Source organism: Siphateles boraxobius, unplaced genomic scaffold (genome assembly GCF_051911475.1).
Source record: "Siphateles boraxobius isolate OS27281-9 unplaced genomic scaffold, OSU_SipBor_1 18, whole genome shotgun sequence".
Classification (NCBI taxonomy): Eukaryota; Metazoa; Chordata; class Actinopteri; order Cypriniformes; family Leuciscidae; genus Siphateles; species Siphateles boraxobius.
Window position 1 is genome coordinate 12,043,096 of NW_027508788.1, and position 13,092 is coordinate 12,056,187.

Below are 13,092 nucleotides of genomic sequence, written 5' to 3' on the forward strand. Positions count from 1 at the left end.
CGGTTAGGGTTATATCGCCGCCTGCTGGTGTGGCATGCTCTTGACAGCATTTGATAGCGTGTTTTTGTGTTTTCATATAGACAGAGATTTTTTTAAAAACGCAGGAGGAAAAACTCCTGGTTATAAGCAGGTTATAAAAATACCTGTGTCCGTGTGGACTAGGCCACAGGCTATAACTTAAAATAGTCTGATATTCTGATAAATCAGATGATGTAATTTCTTGCAGCTTAGGCCTATCGAATGTATAGCCAGCAACTTTTGTTTTTAGTTTATGTTATAACCTTGTTCTTATTGAGTGACTTAATACATTTCTTTCAGTTCAAAGGGTTTCAACATTGATGGTTATTTAACCCTACAGTGATAAATCAATATTTACAAATAAAAATGATTTGACTAGATGTTTTTCCAATTTACTGTCTTTCAAAATATGGCTTTTGACATAAATTTCCACACCACTGAGATCAGAAAACTGAACAGTGTCTGTGGAAGTGCAGTGAATAAAATACCTGTTTAACAGCTGTGATCTAGTGGTTAAAATATGAAATAACACTAGAATAAATTAAGCTTCCAACGACATGGACTTTGATCAACAATATGGTAAAAGTCAAATGAAAATAAAGTCCTTAAATAGAATTCATATTTGGAAAGAATTTGTCTTCTTTGGAAACATGTCATCATTGTTTTGGCACTGACAAAAGGGAACACATAATCCTTTATTTGGGGAAAATATAAACAAAAATTGAGTACAGTTATGCAAATAATTAGTATTTTAGTATGTTTTAGTGTTTTAATTATGCGAGTTTAAATTCTGTAGTGTAATGTGGCCGCTACCAAAACACTACTGTCACTAAATGTGCAGTCACGACCGAAACATGGGATGTTTTGTCAAAATAAGTATATTGAATTATTAACTGTTATTATAGTGTTTGGTTCAATGTATATTTAAAATAATGAATCCTTAACTTTGAAATAAGTATAATAAACATTGTCTATTAAAAAGAAAGATTGTCTTTAAAATACAACAAATCTCATAAATTACACATGAAATATTGTTAAAATTGCATTTGTTATTGATTTACCAGTGATTTTCTTTTTTTAATAAAATAGCAAAAAATTTATTTACAAGATCAATGTTAACAAAATCTTAATAGGTTGTAAGACTGAAACATCTGGAAGGACTTTAAGAGAGGGACACTCTCTGAGAAAACAAAGGAAATTGCCATTGGAACTCACTCTTGTGCTAATTTACATCTCTTTCCCTCGACCCCCACTCGTGGTGAGATCTCCCAAACTCACACAAGAATCTAAATGGTTTAATGTGAATGAATCTCATTGACTTTTATACATGTTTGGTATTATTTTAAATGTCTCAGTGCGACTGCTACAAATGTCTCATTCCCAAAGAAGTAAACCAAAAGGTAATTGTGGCGAACAGGACGGCCGAGGGACGTGAGAGGACGGCGCGAGGCCGGTGGTGCGATTGCTAATGAGGAGCACCTGGGAAGCACACCGGTCTCGCATCTCTCACGGAGGAGCGGAAGCATAAAGGGGGAACGACAACGTTGATGATCGAGAGAGGAACAGGCCTGTATTTTACTTGTGTTTCTTTTTTGTATTTGTATTTTATTTTAGCCAGCAGTCGTCCTCGAGGGGCTGCTGGCAGTAGGCTATTTTGGTTTGTTTGTTTTATTTTAAATAAAGTTTCTTTGATTGTTTGCCGGTTCACGCCTCCTTCTTCCATGAACATTGCTACAGTAATAACGTTCTTAAAAAGCTTAGAAATATCTTCCACACTGGAGGGTGTGTCTTTGAGTTAACACATTCTGACCATTTGACTGAATGCAAATTTTCCACTGCTAGCAAATGGTGACTTTCAGGTAAATTTCCACTGTGGATGATGTTTAGATTTGAAATGAGGTCTGGGTATATAATGAAATGCAACGAGAGCTTGTGGCTCTTTTCTGTATCCAGATCAGACCGTGAGGTCGAGAGTCGAGTCTCTCTGCCTCACGTATTTCTTGTCGGGTAAACATTTCCTCTTTGTTCTAGAGCATTTGATGTTTTGCATTGATTATCTTTAAATTGATTACGAAATTGTAATGATACATTTACCTGACATAATAAATTGTTATATTGATTATTCTGATTGACTATTCGTTGTTAGTTTTTTTACATTTCAAACTTGTAAATGATTTGAAATGTGTGATGTTTTTTAGTATAGTTGCACTATTTTAACATTATCTGCACTTTTACAGAAGAAACGTATATATGCAACTTTTCCATTTCTGCAAGGGATGGTGTTTGGATTTTTACTGTTTTTTTATTATTTTATGTAAGGCAATTGGTATTTTATAGGAGCCTATTTGATGAAGGGTACATTTTACTTTGCATGCAGCTATCACTTGTAGCCAAAAACAGTGGTGAATATGGTATTATATTTATATCGTCATTGATATCGTTATCGCAATAAATGCCAGAAAATATCGTGATATATTTTTAAGTCCATATCGCCCATCCCTAGCTGATATCGCTTTAGATTATTTAACAGTGCGGCAATTTCTGCCGATTGTGTCTCGTGGGTTTTGCAATTTAAGAAGGGATGATGTAAAGGTGCTCAGGCCTCTGATTGAACCGGTTGTTCCCCACCGGTTATCCACTTCAGGGCGCTGAGTTGACTAGCAATACACCAGAGGCCAGTCTCGAGAGTAGATCCTCTGGCGTCATCTGGGAGTGTGGAAACTTCTGCTAGATGTGTGTCAGTGGGTCCTGCAGACTACAGAGAGAGGCAGAATTTAATCTGGTTTTCGTCTGCCTCAATTCAACAGGTGGTCAACCTCCATCATACTTCCACGTATCCATCCTTCCACAACACAGGCAGTTTCTGAGGTTTGCTTTCAGGAGCGAAGCATACCAATATCGGGTTCTTCCCCTCGGCCTGCCTCTGTCACCCCTCACTTTCACAGAATGCATGGATCCAGCTATGGTTCCGCTGTGACTCCTGGGCATTCGCATATTCAACTATACATCATCAGTTGATTGATATTAGCTCAATCAGAGCAGGTGGCGGTTTGGCATCAAGATGTTGTCCTCGCCCATATGAAAGAGTCGGGGTTAAGGCTGAATGCCAAGACGAGATTTTCTGACACAGAGGATGAATCCAGGCATAGTGTGGGATTTGCAGAGGATTCAGTCTTTAACAGCACATACAATTTCAGTAGAGGCAGGGGCTGAGGCCCAGGGAATGGAGCTGGTGGAGCAGATATGGAGGGAGTTCAGACAGACAGAATTTGATTATTTTGTGTCTCAGAAAACTTCACATCGTCTGCTCTGGTTCTCCTTCACGGTCTAGCTCCTCTTGGCTGAGGCTTTCTCTGTATGCTTTTTCCCTGTCCGATCTACTTCCGGGAGTTCTGGAGTATGTGAACTATGGACCTATTTCCCTCCTCGATGGCTTTCCATGGGAGATTCCCATCAGGAGGGACCTTCTGTCCCAGGCGAAAACCCTTGCCCGGACTTGTGGGTTTAGCCCCGAGGAGGTCCAACTCATGAACTCTTGTCTCTCAACCAAGGTTGTTGAGACCATCCTAACTCTAGAGTGCTCTCCACAAGGAAAATATATGCCTTGAGTTAGAAAAGTTTTCACTTCATGGTACAGGAGTCTTCAGTTAACTGCCCAGTTGGTTCAGTAATGGAGTCCCTTCAGGGTCGCTTTTCTGCTAGGCTATCCCCCTCCTTGTTAAGGTTTTCATGGCGGCTAAAGCTGCTCACCACGTACCTTGGATGATGGGTATCTAGGGAGATCTCTGATATCTTGTTTGCTTAGTGGTGCACTGAGGTTAAGACCTGGTATACATGCAAGAGTTCTGAGGCTTTCTCGTTCAGAAGTCTTGCAGGCCTTTTATTACTGTTATCACTGTAAAGCTGCTTTGAAAAAATCTGTATTGTACACAGCAAAAATAAAGGTGACTTGGATTATCCTTCTCCATTTGTGTCAGCGGACCAAGGGAAGCTCCTGGGTCTCAGCTGCTTATAAGCTGTCCTCGATATGATTCACACTAGGACAGGCACTTGTCAGTATGGTGTACTGGGTATAATCGTTCCCATAGCGTCGCTACTTCGACACAGCATGAGTTGAAAGGGACATCTCAGGTTACGACTGTAACCATTGTACCTTGAGAAGGGAACAAGCCACTACTTCACCCTGCCATACTTCCTGCATGCTTATGTGTGACTTACTTCAGCCAATCAGAAGCTCACTATGTTTGGTTCGGGTGTCCTTTACAGCATCCGCTGTACAATGTCATGCATCAAAGACAATGTTCCACTAATGTGTAATTTTTACAGGGCTTCACCATAGCGCCACTACTTCTGACGCACCATCTCGTTCCCTTCTCAGGGAACCATTGTTACAGTCGTAATCTGAGACGTTAGCAGGAGGTGTTGATGGTTGTACGGACAGCCTTTGTCAAAATGACTAGAACTCATTCAGATCATCAGCAAGTTGGTGATTCCCAGTAGATTGAGGTTACATTGTCTTGTAATTGGAGATGTCTTTGAGGATCATTGAGCTAGAAAACTGTTTTATTAGCTCATTTATCTATCAAGCAGGAGTGTTCAAGTACATTGGTGTTCACATGGATAATAGAGGTCAACAGTGCCCTCATACTTTTCAGTGGCATTGGTTTTGGATATGATTTTTCCCCCATTTATTTATCCTGTAGGGAGTCTTTGTTAAATCATAATAAGCCATGAACAAAGCCAATCAGCAACAAGGTGAATCACAACACTACCAACTTTGATTTGCAGCAATAAAAAGTACTTGAAAATCTGACAAAAATAAATTCAAATATTTAAGTATTTTGAAAGTGTAGGGAGACCAACTCTTTTCAGTACAGCATCATGCATTATAAGTTTTTCCACCACAAATTCTGCTGTTCAGATGCAAATAGTATCATTTAACAACCTTGGAGCTCACAAGGGCTGTCTTTAAAAGCACATAAAATCAGTACCTCTTTTATACCTACCCCAATTAAAATGTTAAACAACAAATGAATGTTATCTAATTAATGCAAGGTTAGGTATAGGGTCTTGTGTTTTTATAGGGAGTGTTTATATCATTATGTATATTTATTGTTTATTGATCTAACGTATTGTCAATGTAAACAATGTAGGGGTGGTGATGGCGCAGTGGATAAGACACATGCCTTTGGTGTGAGAGACCCGGGTTTGAATCCACTGTGAGACACCAATGTGTTCCTGAGCAAGACACTTAACCCCTAATTGCTCCAGAGGCGTGCGACCTCTGACATACATAGCAATTGTAAGTCGCTTTGGTTAAAAGCGTCAGATAAATGCAAATGTAAACACACCTTGCGTTCAAGACAAATTTCCTCTAGGGGATAATAAAGTGGTTTCATTTCATTACAATAAAATACCTGTTTTATAGCTGCCATCTAATGGCCTCTTTGGTAATATCTCAAATCTCATGTAAAAGCAACACAAAAATCAGCTACAGTTGTGATCATAAGTTTACATATCCTTTGCAGAATTTGCAAAATGTTAATAACTTATGTTATAGCTTAATGTTAATAAAAAGTGATCATAAATAGGAATATTGTTTTGTATTAAGTATTTTTCTTAAAGGGACATTGTGTAGGAATTTCTCCTAGCATCTAGCGGTGAAATTGTATTTTGCATTCAAACAAATTGTGCTCTCCAGCGCCTCATTTTTTCAAATGCGTGTTGCATCAACGGTAGCTGTTATGTACCAAAAAGCTAAGTTGAGTTTTCCTTCGGGTGAACAGGTTTGTTATTTCAAACAAACTGCAACTTGACACTGCGAACAAACGAATGTTACAGTATGAATAATAGCAGTGCAATGCAGCTTTTTAAACTTGCTGGGGCCGTGAAGCGCCTCTCACTGCCCTGCTCCTCCGTTTCTGCTGCTTTCAGTTACGTGACGCTGGCTCTGAACGAAAACGCGTTGTGGAAACGCGTTGGCCTAGTACTTTTTGAACCTCTCTGCTATTATAGTTTTTCAAGATGGCGGAACGACATGGAAGCCTCCGTGTACCTACCAGTCACATGTATATAAAGATAATAAATTCTTTGTTTACGAGGATAAGTCAGATAATTGGCAGATGTATTTGTACACCATTGAGGACATATTTATGAATACGAATATTGATTTTAGATAATAAAATACCTAAAAAAACTACACATAGTCCCTTTAAGAACAGTGGGTAGTTTAACTGCTCAGGTCAAACAAGGGCCTCGTGAATAACTAAAAGAGTCGTTGATCCTCCAGGTAACTACTTTGACATGACATGATTAAACATGATAATTGCGAGTGATTGTAAGTGTGATGATCATCTGCTAAATGAGCAACAACGACCACAATTCACTCCTTCAGTCAGTGAAGCTCCCACAGCCGTTCATGAGAGTTTAAATGCTGGGAATATTCCCATCTTCCCACAGGAGAAGAAGAAGCAAGCAGGAGGAATTACTCCAGGAGAAACTACTGACATACTATTGTAAAGATGGAGATTAAGGAAGAACCCTGCAGAATAAAAGATGAAGATACAGAGGAACAAACAGGTTGGTGTCTATTCTTGATACTGAACATTAAGACTACAAATCATAATTAGCAAAATTATAGGATCTGTAAAATAACATTAACTATATGAAAATACAAGATCAGTTTGGGAAAATGCATTTACAGTCACACAGAAGTTGTATTGTAAATGCATTTCTTGTATTTTCCTGTCTTATAGTTTTTTTTTATTTTAAGATGAGTTAGGGGAAATGTATCTTTCTGTGTTAAAGTATTTGCCAAGATTTTATGACATATTATAATTGTGGAACTACTTTTAGCACCTGATAGATAACCTCAAATAAAATACCTGAGCATGGTTGCTTTCTTTTATTCAATTTTGAATTTTCTAATTTAACATGTTTTAGGTCTGATGGAACAAAGTGAAGTGGGGGAGAAACGCCATCAGTTTCAGAAACCTCAACAAAACACTCAAAGAGGAGAGAAATGTTCTTGCATCTGCTCTCAGTGTGGAAAGAGCTTCACAACTAAACCAGGCTTGAAGCTGCACATGAGAATCCACACCGGAGAGAAACCCTTCACATGCCATCAGTGTGGAAAGAGCTTCACATGGGCAAAAAGTCTCAAAACTCATTTGCTGATTCACTCAGGAAAAAGATCATTCTGCTGTGATCAGTGTGACAAGACATTTATTTTGGCAGTGTGCCTGAAAAGACACATGAACATTCATGCAGATGTGGAGCCTCACGTGTGTTCTGTTTGTGGAAAGAGTTGGTTACGTCTGGACCAATTAAACAGTCACTTAAAAATACACAACAGTGTGAAACCTTATTTGTGCTTTGACTGTGGGAAGACCTTTATTACAGCCAAAGAATTAAAAATCCACCAGAGAGTTCATACTGGAGAGAAACCGTACAAGTGCTCACACTGTGAAAAGAGTTTCTCTCAGTCAGGAACATTGAAAGATCATGAGAGAGTTCATACTGGAGAGAAACCGCACCAGTGCTCTTCATGTGGGAAGAGTTTCAGCCGATCATCTAATCTACGGGCTCATGAGAAAAAGCATTGACCAAAGTTATTTAAGTGAGCAAAGTTCACATTCAGGCCTTGGTCAAACAGATACGGGTATTTTTATAACCGTGACTTTTTTTACACGGTTCGGCCGTTCGTCCACACGGAAACGCAGTATCAGGTCACTGAAACCGAACATTTTTGAAAACCCCTGCCAGGGTAAGGATTTTCAGAAACGCTGGTTGTTGTCAGTGTTGTCATGTAGACAGTAAAACTGGGTTTTTATATATCGCCACCTGCTGGTGTGACATGCTCTTGACAGCTCTTGATAGCGTGTTTTTGTGTTTTCATGTAGACAGAGATTTTTTTTAAACGCATGAGGAAAAACTCCGGTTATAAAAATACCTGTGTCCGTGTGGACTAGGCCTCAGACTATAACATAAAATAGTCTGATATTCTGATAAATCAAATGATGTAATTTCTTGCAGGTTAGCCTATCGTATGTATAGCCAGCAACTTATATTGTTTTTAGTTTATGTTATAACCTTGTTCTTATTGAGTGACTTAATACATTTATTTCAGTACAAATGGTTTCAACATTGTATTTATTTAACCCTACAGTGATAAATCAATATTTTAAAATAAAAATGTTTTGACTAGATGTTATTCCAATTTACTTTCTTTCAAAATATGGCCTTTGACATAAATATCCAGACCACTGAGATCAGAAAACTGAACAGTGTCTGTGGAAGTGCAGTGAATAAAATACCTGTTTTACAGCTGCCATCTAGTGGTTAAAATATGAAATAACACTAAAATAAATTAAGCTTTTAACGACATGGACTTTGATCAACAATATGGTAAAAGTCAAATGAAAATAAAGTCCTTAAATAGAATTCATATTTGGAAAGAATTTGTCTTTTTTGGAAACATGTCATCATTGTTTTGGTAGTGACAAAAGGGAACACATAATCCTTTATTTGGGGAAAATATAAACAAAAATTGAGTACAGTTATGCAAATCATTAGTATTTTATTATGTTTTAATTATGCGAGTTAAAATTCTGTAGTGTAATGTGGCCACTACCGAAACCCGCCATTAATCCAAAATGAAGACGAATGTAAGTGTTCCCCATAGACAGTAAAAGAAATGGAGACAGCGACACCCTTGATTTCAATGGAGAAAAGTAAAGCCCATTAGAAGCACTCACTTCCTGTTGGCTGAGCGACTGCGCAGGCTCAAACTGAGCGTGACGACAGTCTGACAGTTGTAAATCTTCTAGGAGCTGTGCCAAGACAAATCTGAATCACCTAATTCCTCAAAAACGCTGTTGAAATATTTTGTCCTGTTGCTTTTATGGACTCTCCATCTATGGGCTTCTCCCTTGACTTAATGCCTCTATGTCCCCCTGATTGCCTCATAGACAGTAAAAAATTGCCTGCGAGCTTCTCCTCCTGTCTATACGGTAATGTCTCTATTGTGCGACAGAAAGTTGCGTGGTTATGACGCAATCGTTAGCCAGTTTTTACCAAAACGGCTTCTACGGGCCATAACGTAAGATACAAAGTAATGGAGCCTTTTATACATTGTTGTGTTTCTTTAGAAATAAATAATGGACAAATGAAGTCTTTGGACGCCTCAGATGTAAAGTTATTCGCTGTCAAAGGGACACCAAAATGAATGGGAGTCAATGGAATGCTAACAGCAGGTGAAGTTCTGCTACAATGGCGGCTCCCGCGAGGCTTCAGTTTCCGGCTGATGGCTTACCCCCTTGATGAAGACGAATGTAAGGCTGTTTCTCAATATGCGTTCTTGTCTGTACTTGTGTTCTTGTGGACTTGTGAAACGTCATCAGTCGCTGCCCAAGTACTGTCTCAATACACAAGTTTGCATTTTGGCAAGAACGGTTAAAAATCCCGGAAGTGTTCTTGACACGCCCATTTTACCGAGGATGCATCGGTTGGTAACTTGTGTGAACTTGATGGCAGAAATATCCCAGCATTCATTTCGGCATTCAATGAAGAAGCGGGGAGCAGAAAGGCAGAACAACAGTAAGTCGTTTTTCTACAATTTCGTATGCTATTTGATCACTAAATTCACTTCTGAGAACATTTGATTAGAGAAATCTACTGTGTAGATTTCAAATATTGCCATTTTTACGAAAATTAATGGCGAATCGAAAATATGCTCAAACATTTTCGGTAGTGAAGAATCTCCATAAGCGCACGCGGGTGTAGAAAGCGAGCCAACCGGGCAGTCATGCTAAAAACCTGGCTGTTATCATCAATAATTCTTGTTATGTTTGGGTACTGATGACGGCGCTGTGTGGGGGTATAGCGCAATACCAGCAAGAACACATCGCCTCAAACTGTCAGCAGCGTTCTGTGTGCTCGTCACCTTGTAAGTTCATTCTTCCAAGAACAACTAGCAAGAGCGTTCTCCCCAAGAACACAAGTCCGTTCTTTGCATTCTTGGTTTTGAGAAACGGCCTAAGTGTTCCCTCCAGTTGTATGTTCCTGCACAACCGGAGGCTGCAGTTTCAGGACCCTAGTTTTTTGTGACAATGCCACCAACTGAACTGGATGATATAGCGGCAGCTGCGGTTTCAGGACTGCAGTTCTAGGATGTTCAGAAGCAAATACTATAAATTAACTATAGCTCACAGTAGAGCTGCCTTTTAAAGCACATAAAATCAGTACCTCTTTTATACCTACCCCAATTTAAATGTTAAACAACAAATTAATGTTATCTAATGAATGCAAGGCTAGGAATAGGGACTTGTGTTTTTATAGGGAGTGTTTATATCATTATGTATTATGTATATTTATTGTTTATGGATCCAACGTATTATCTATGTAAACACACCTTGCATTCAAGACAAATTTCCTCTAGGGGATAATAAAGTGGTTTCATTTCATTACAATAAAATACCTGTTTTACAGCTTCCATCTGTGATAAACCATATCTCCTGTTAGAGCAACACAAAAATCATTACATTTGTGGTCATAAGTTTACATATCCTTTGTAGAATCTGCAAAATGTCTAACTTAAAAAAAGAGAGATCATAAATAGTCATTTTGCTTTTCATTTAGTATTTTTCTGAAGAACAGTGGACAGTTAAACTGCTCAGGCCAAACAAGGGCCTCGTGAATAACTATCATAAAACATAAAAACAGTCACAATATGAAGAATCAAGCAAATATGAACTCTTGAATTGGGTCATTTGTATAAATTTAGTAATCAGGGAATTGCTTCTAAATGACTGTTTGATCAAAACACTGAAACATGATAATTGCGAGTGATTGTAAGTGTGATGATCATCTGCTAAATGAGCAACAACGACCACAATTCACTCCTTCAGTCAGTGAAGCTCCCACAGCCGTTCATGAGAGTTTAAATGCTGGGAATATTCGCATCTTCCCACAGGAGAAGAAGAAGCAAGCAGGAGGAATTACTCCAGGAGAAACTACTGACATACTATTGTAAAGATGGAGATTAAGGAAGAACCCTGCAGAATAAAAGATGAAGATACAGAGGAACAAACAGGTTGGTGTTTTCCTTCATTCTCTTTAATGACTGATGAACATTATGAAAATTGACATATAACAATGCATCTAAAACTAGATATTAAACTAAGTTGTAAACTAGATTTGTGCTGAATTGCGATTGGACTATATTTCTTTTGTTACAAATTTGTCATTCTTTAAATTATTATTAATAATTAATATGTTGATTTTTAGACCCAATGCAAGTGAATGAACACAAATAGCATCAGTTTCAAAAACCTCATCATTTCACTAATTGACGATGGAAATGCAGTCATTTCAAAGACTGAAAAGAGTTTCACACAAAAACAAGCTGGAAAATATGGAGTGAAACTAAAGGATATAAAATGTAAAGGCCGTTTCACAGCAGATGTGAAATGAATAAGCCTCAGGCTGAAGGAAATGCACATGCACACCTGTCGCTCAAACAAACCTTTCAGCTGCACTTCTGGATCACAGAAGAAAGTTCAAGACTTACTTCAGAAATAAAAACAAAAAGAAACATAAATGTGTTGTTCATCTAAAGTAATGCTTATTGCTTATTCATATGGTTGAATTGGAGCAAGGACATTGGTTAATAAAGTGAGATTAAATACATAAAGTATATTTGTGTAGTTTAACATTTAATTATTGCAGGTTTGTGTAATTTTCTGTTTGCATTTCACTGTTTTTATTCATTTTGTGAAATACTGAATCTGTTTTTATGCCAGTGAGACGAGTAAATGTTTAAAATATTTTCATTGCATTTATCAAAGGGACACAGCACAGATAGGACCTACAGTAACCCAAGTGCTAATTTGACAATAATGTAATATAATCAATTAATAAGGTTAAATGAAACAATACAGTGAGGTAATTGTAGGTAGATTATACTATTGTAGTCAGAATATAGATTGAAATACCTGTGATAAAAAGAAAAATGACAACATGTTCTAAATATCAAGTAATGTTATATGGTGCAATAGCACCATCTATGGAAAATGAGAAGTATTATATTAAAACAATAAGGATGCAATATAGCTAGTATTAACAACAATAAATAAATACAATTAAATGAAACTGAAAGGGCATCACAAACATTTTAATTGCAGAACAAATAAGTACAAAGATGAACAGGGACAACATATCTCAAATAAAATACAATAACAATAAAAAATAGAATAAACACATGGAATTATGTACATTCACGTTAAATCACATCTTTAAATACATTTTCATAGAGCATCAATAATTTGGCACTTTTATTATTGTGAACTATGAAATTAGAGAATTAAATTCAATATGAAATAGTTACAATGGCATAGACATAGACAATACTACTAGACATAGACACAATGGAGATTTAAATGATTTTTTGTTATTGAAAAATTTAGTGTAGGCTACAATATAATGTATGACAACATATTCAAGAGACAAATGATCAAGGTTTTCACAATAGAAATGATATATTTGAGAACAAAACAGGGCTGAAAAGAATAGTAGAATTGAACCTTTCTTTCTATTTGAAAGATCTTGTGAATATGTTAGTTGTTGCATTTCCTATAAGAGATCAATGGCATCTAAAAGCAAAGCAATTTTAATTTTAAATTGGTTGATTTCAGTAAGTTGAACTAAATAGCCTAAATAGCTTTTATCAAGATATTATATTATTTAGGTGGAACTGGAAAGCCGTGGAGATTCATAAAGTTTTCATAAGTTATAATCATCAAATAAAAGATACGATGCAATTAAAATGGCTGTTAAACCAGCTAGAGAAAAGGAGGGACTTATTTTTAACAGTTTGGCTTTATCAGATTGTTCCAGGAAACTTTGTTCGGGAAAAAGCTTTGAAAAAAATACATTTTCCAAAATAAATAAAAAATTTATTGTTGACGAAAGTTGGAGAAGGAGACCACCCATTTTATTATGCAATTGTTTGGAATAAAGGATCATAATGATCATTTATGAATGGATTCAGACCAAAGGTGTCAAAAAAATCATTTC

At 37.2% G+C, this 13,092-nt stretch overlaps 3 protein-coding genes across 3 annotated transcripts in view; all 3 read left to right on the forward strand.

Moving 5' to 3' along the window:
• The window catches only part of LOC143741188 (uncharacterized), a 297,332-nt gene that overhangs the window by 36,789 nt on the left and 247,451 nt on the right, over positions 1-13,092 (forward strand). The gene's annotated exons all lie outside the window — the stretch shown is intronic.
• Positions 6,540-7,642, forward strand: LOC143740662 (uncharacterized). The gene is made up of 2 exons (XM_077232671.1): positions 6,540-6,597; positions 6,961-7,642. Exons 1-2 carry the CDS (start codon positions 6,540-6,542, stop codon positions 7,620-7,622), a joined length of 720 nt encoding a protein of 239 aa, XP_077088786.1. The 3' UTR covers positions 7,623-7,642.
• Positions 11,349-13,092, forward strand: part of LOC143741177 (uncharacterized) — a 249,195-nt gene continuing 247,451 nt past the window's right edge. Inside the window, exon 1 of the mRNA XM_077233610.1 lies at positions 11,349-11,353. The gene's annotated coding sequence lies outside the window, so the exon portion shown is untranslated. The remainder of the gene's footprint in view (positions 11,354-13,092) is intronic.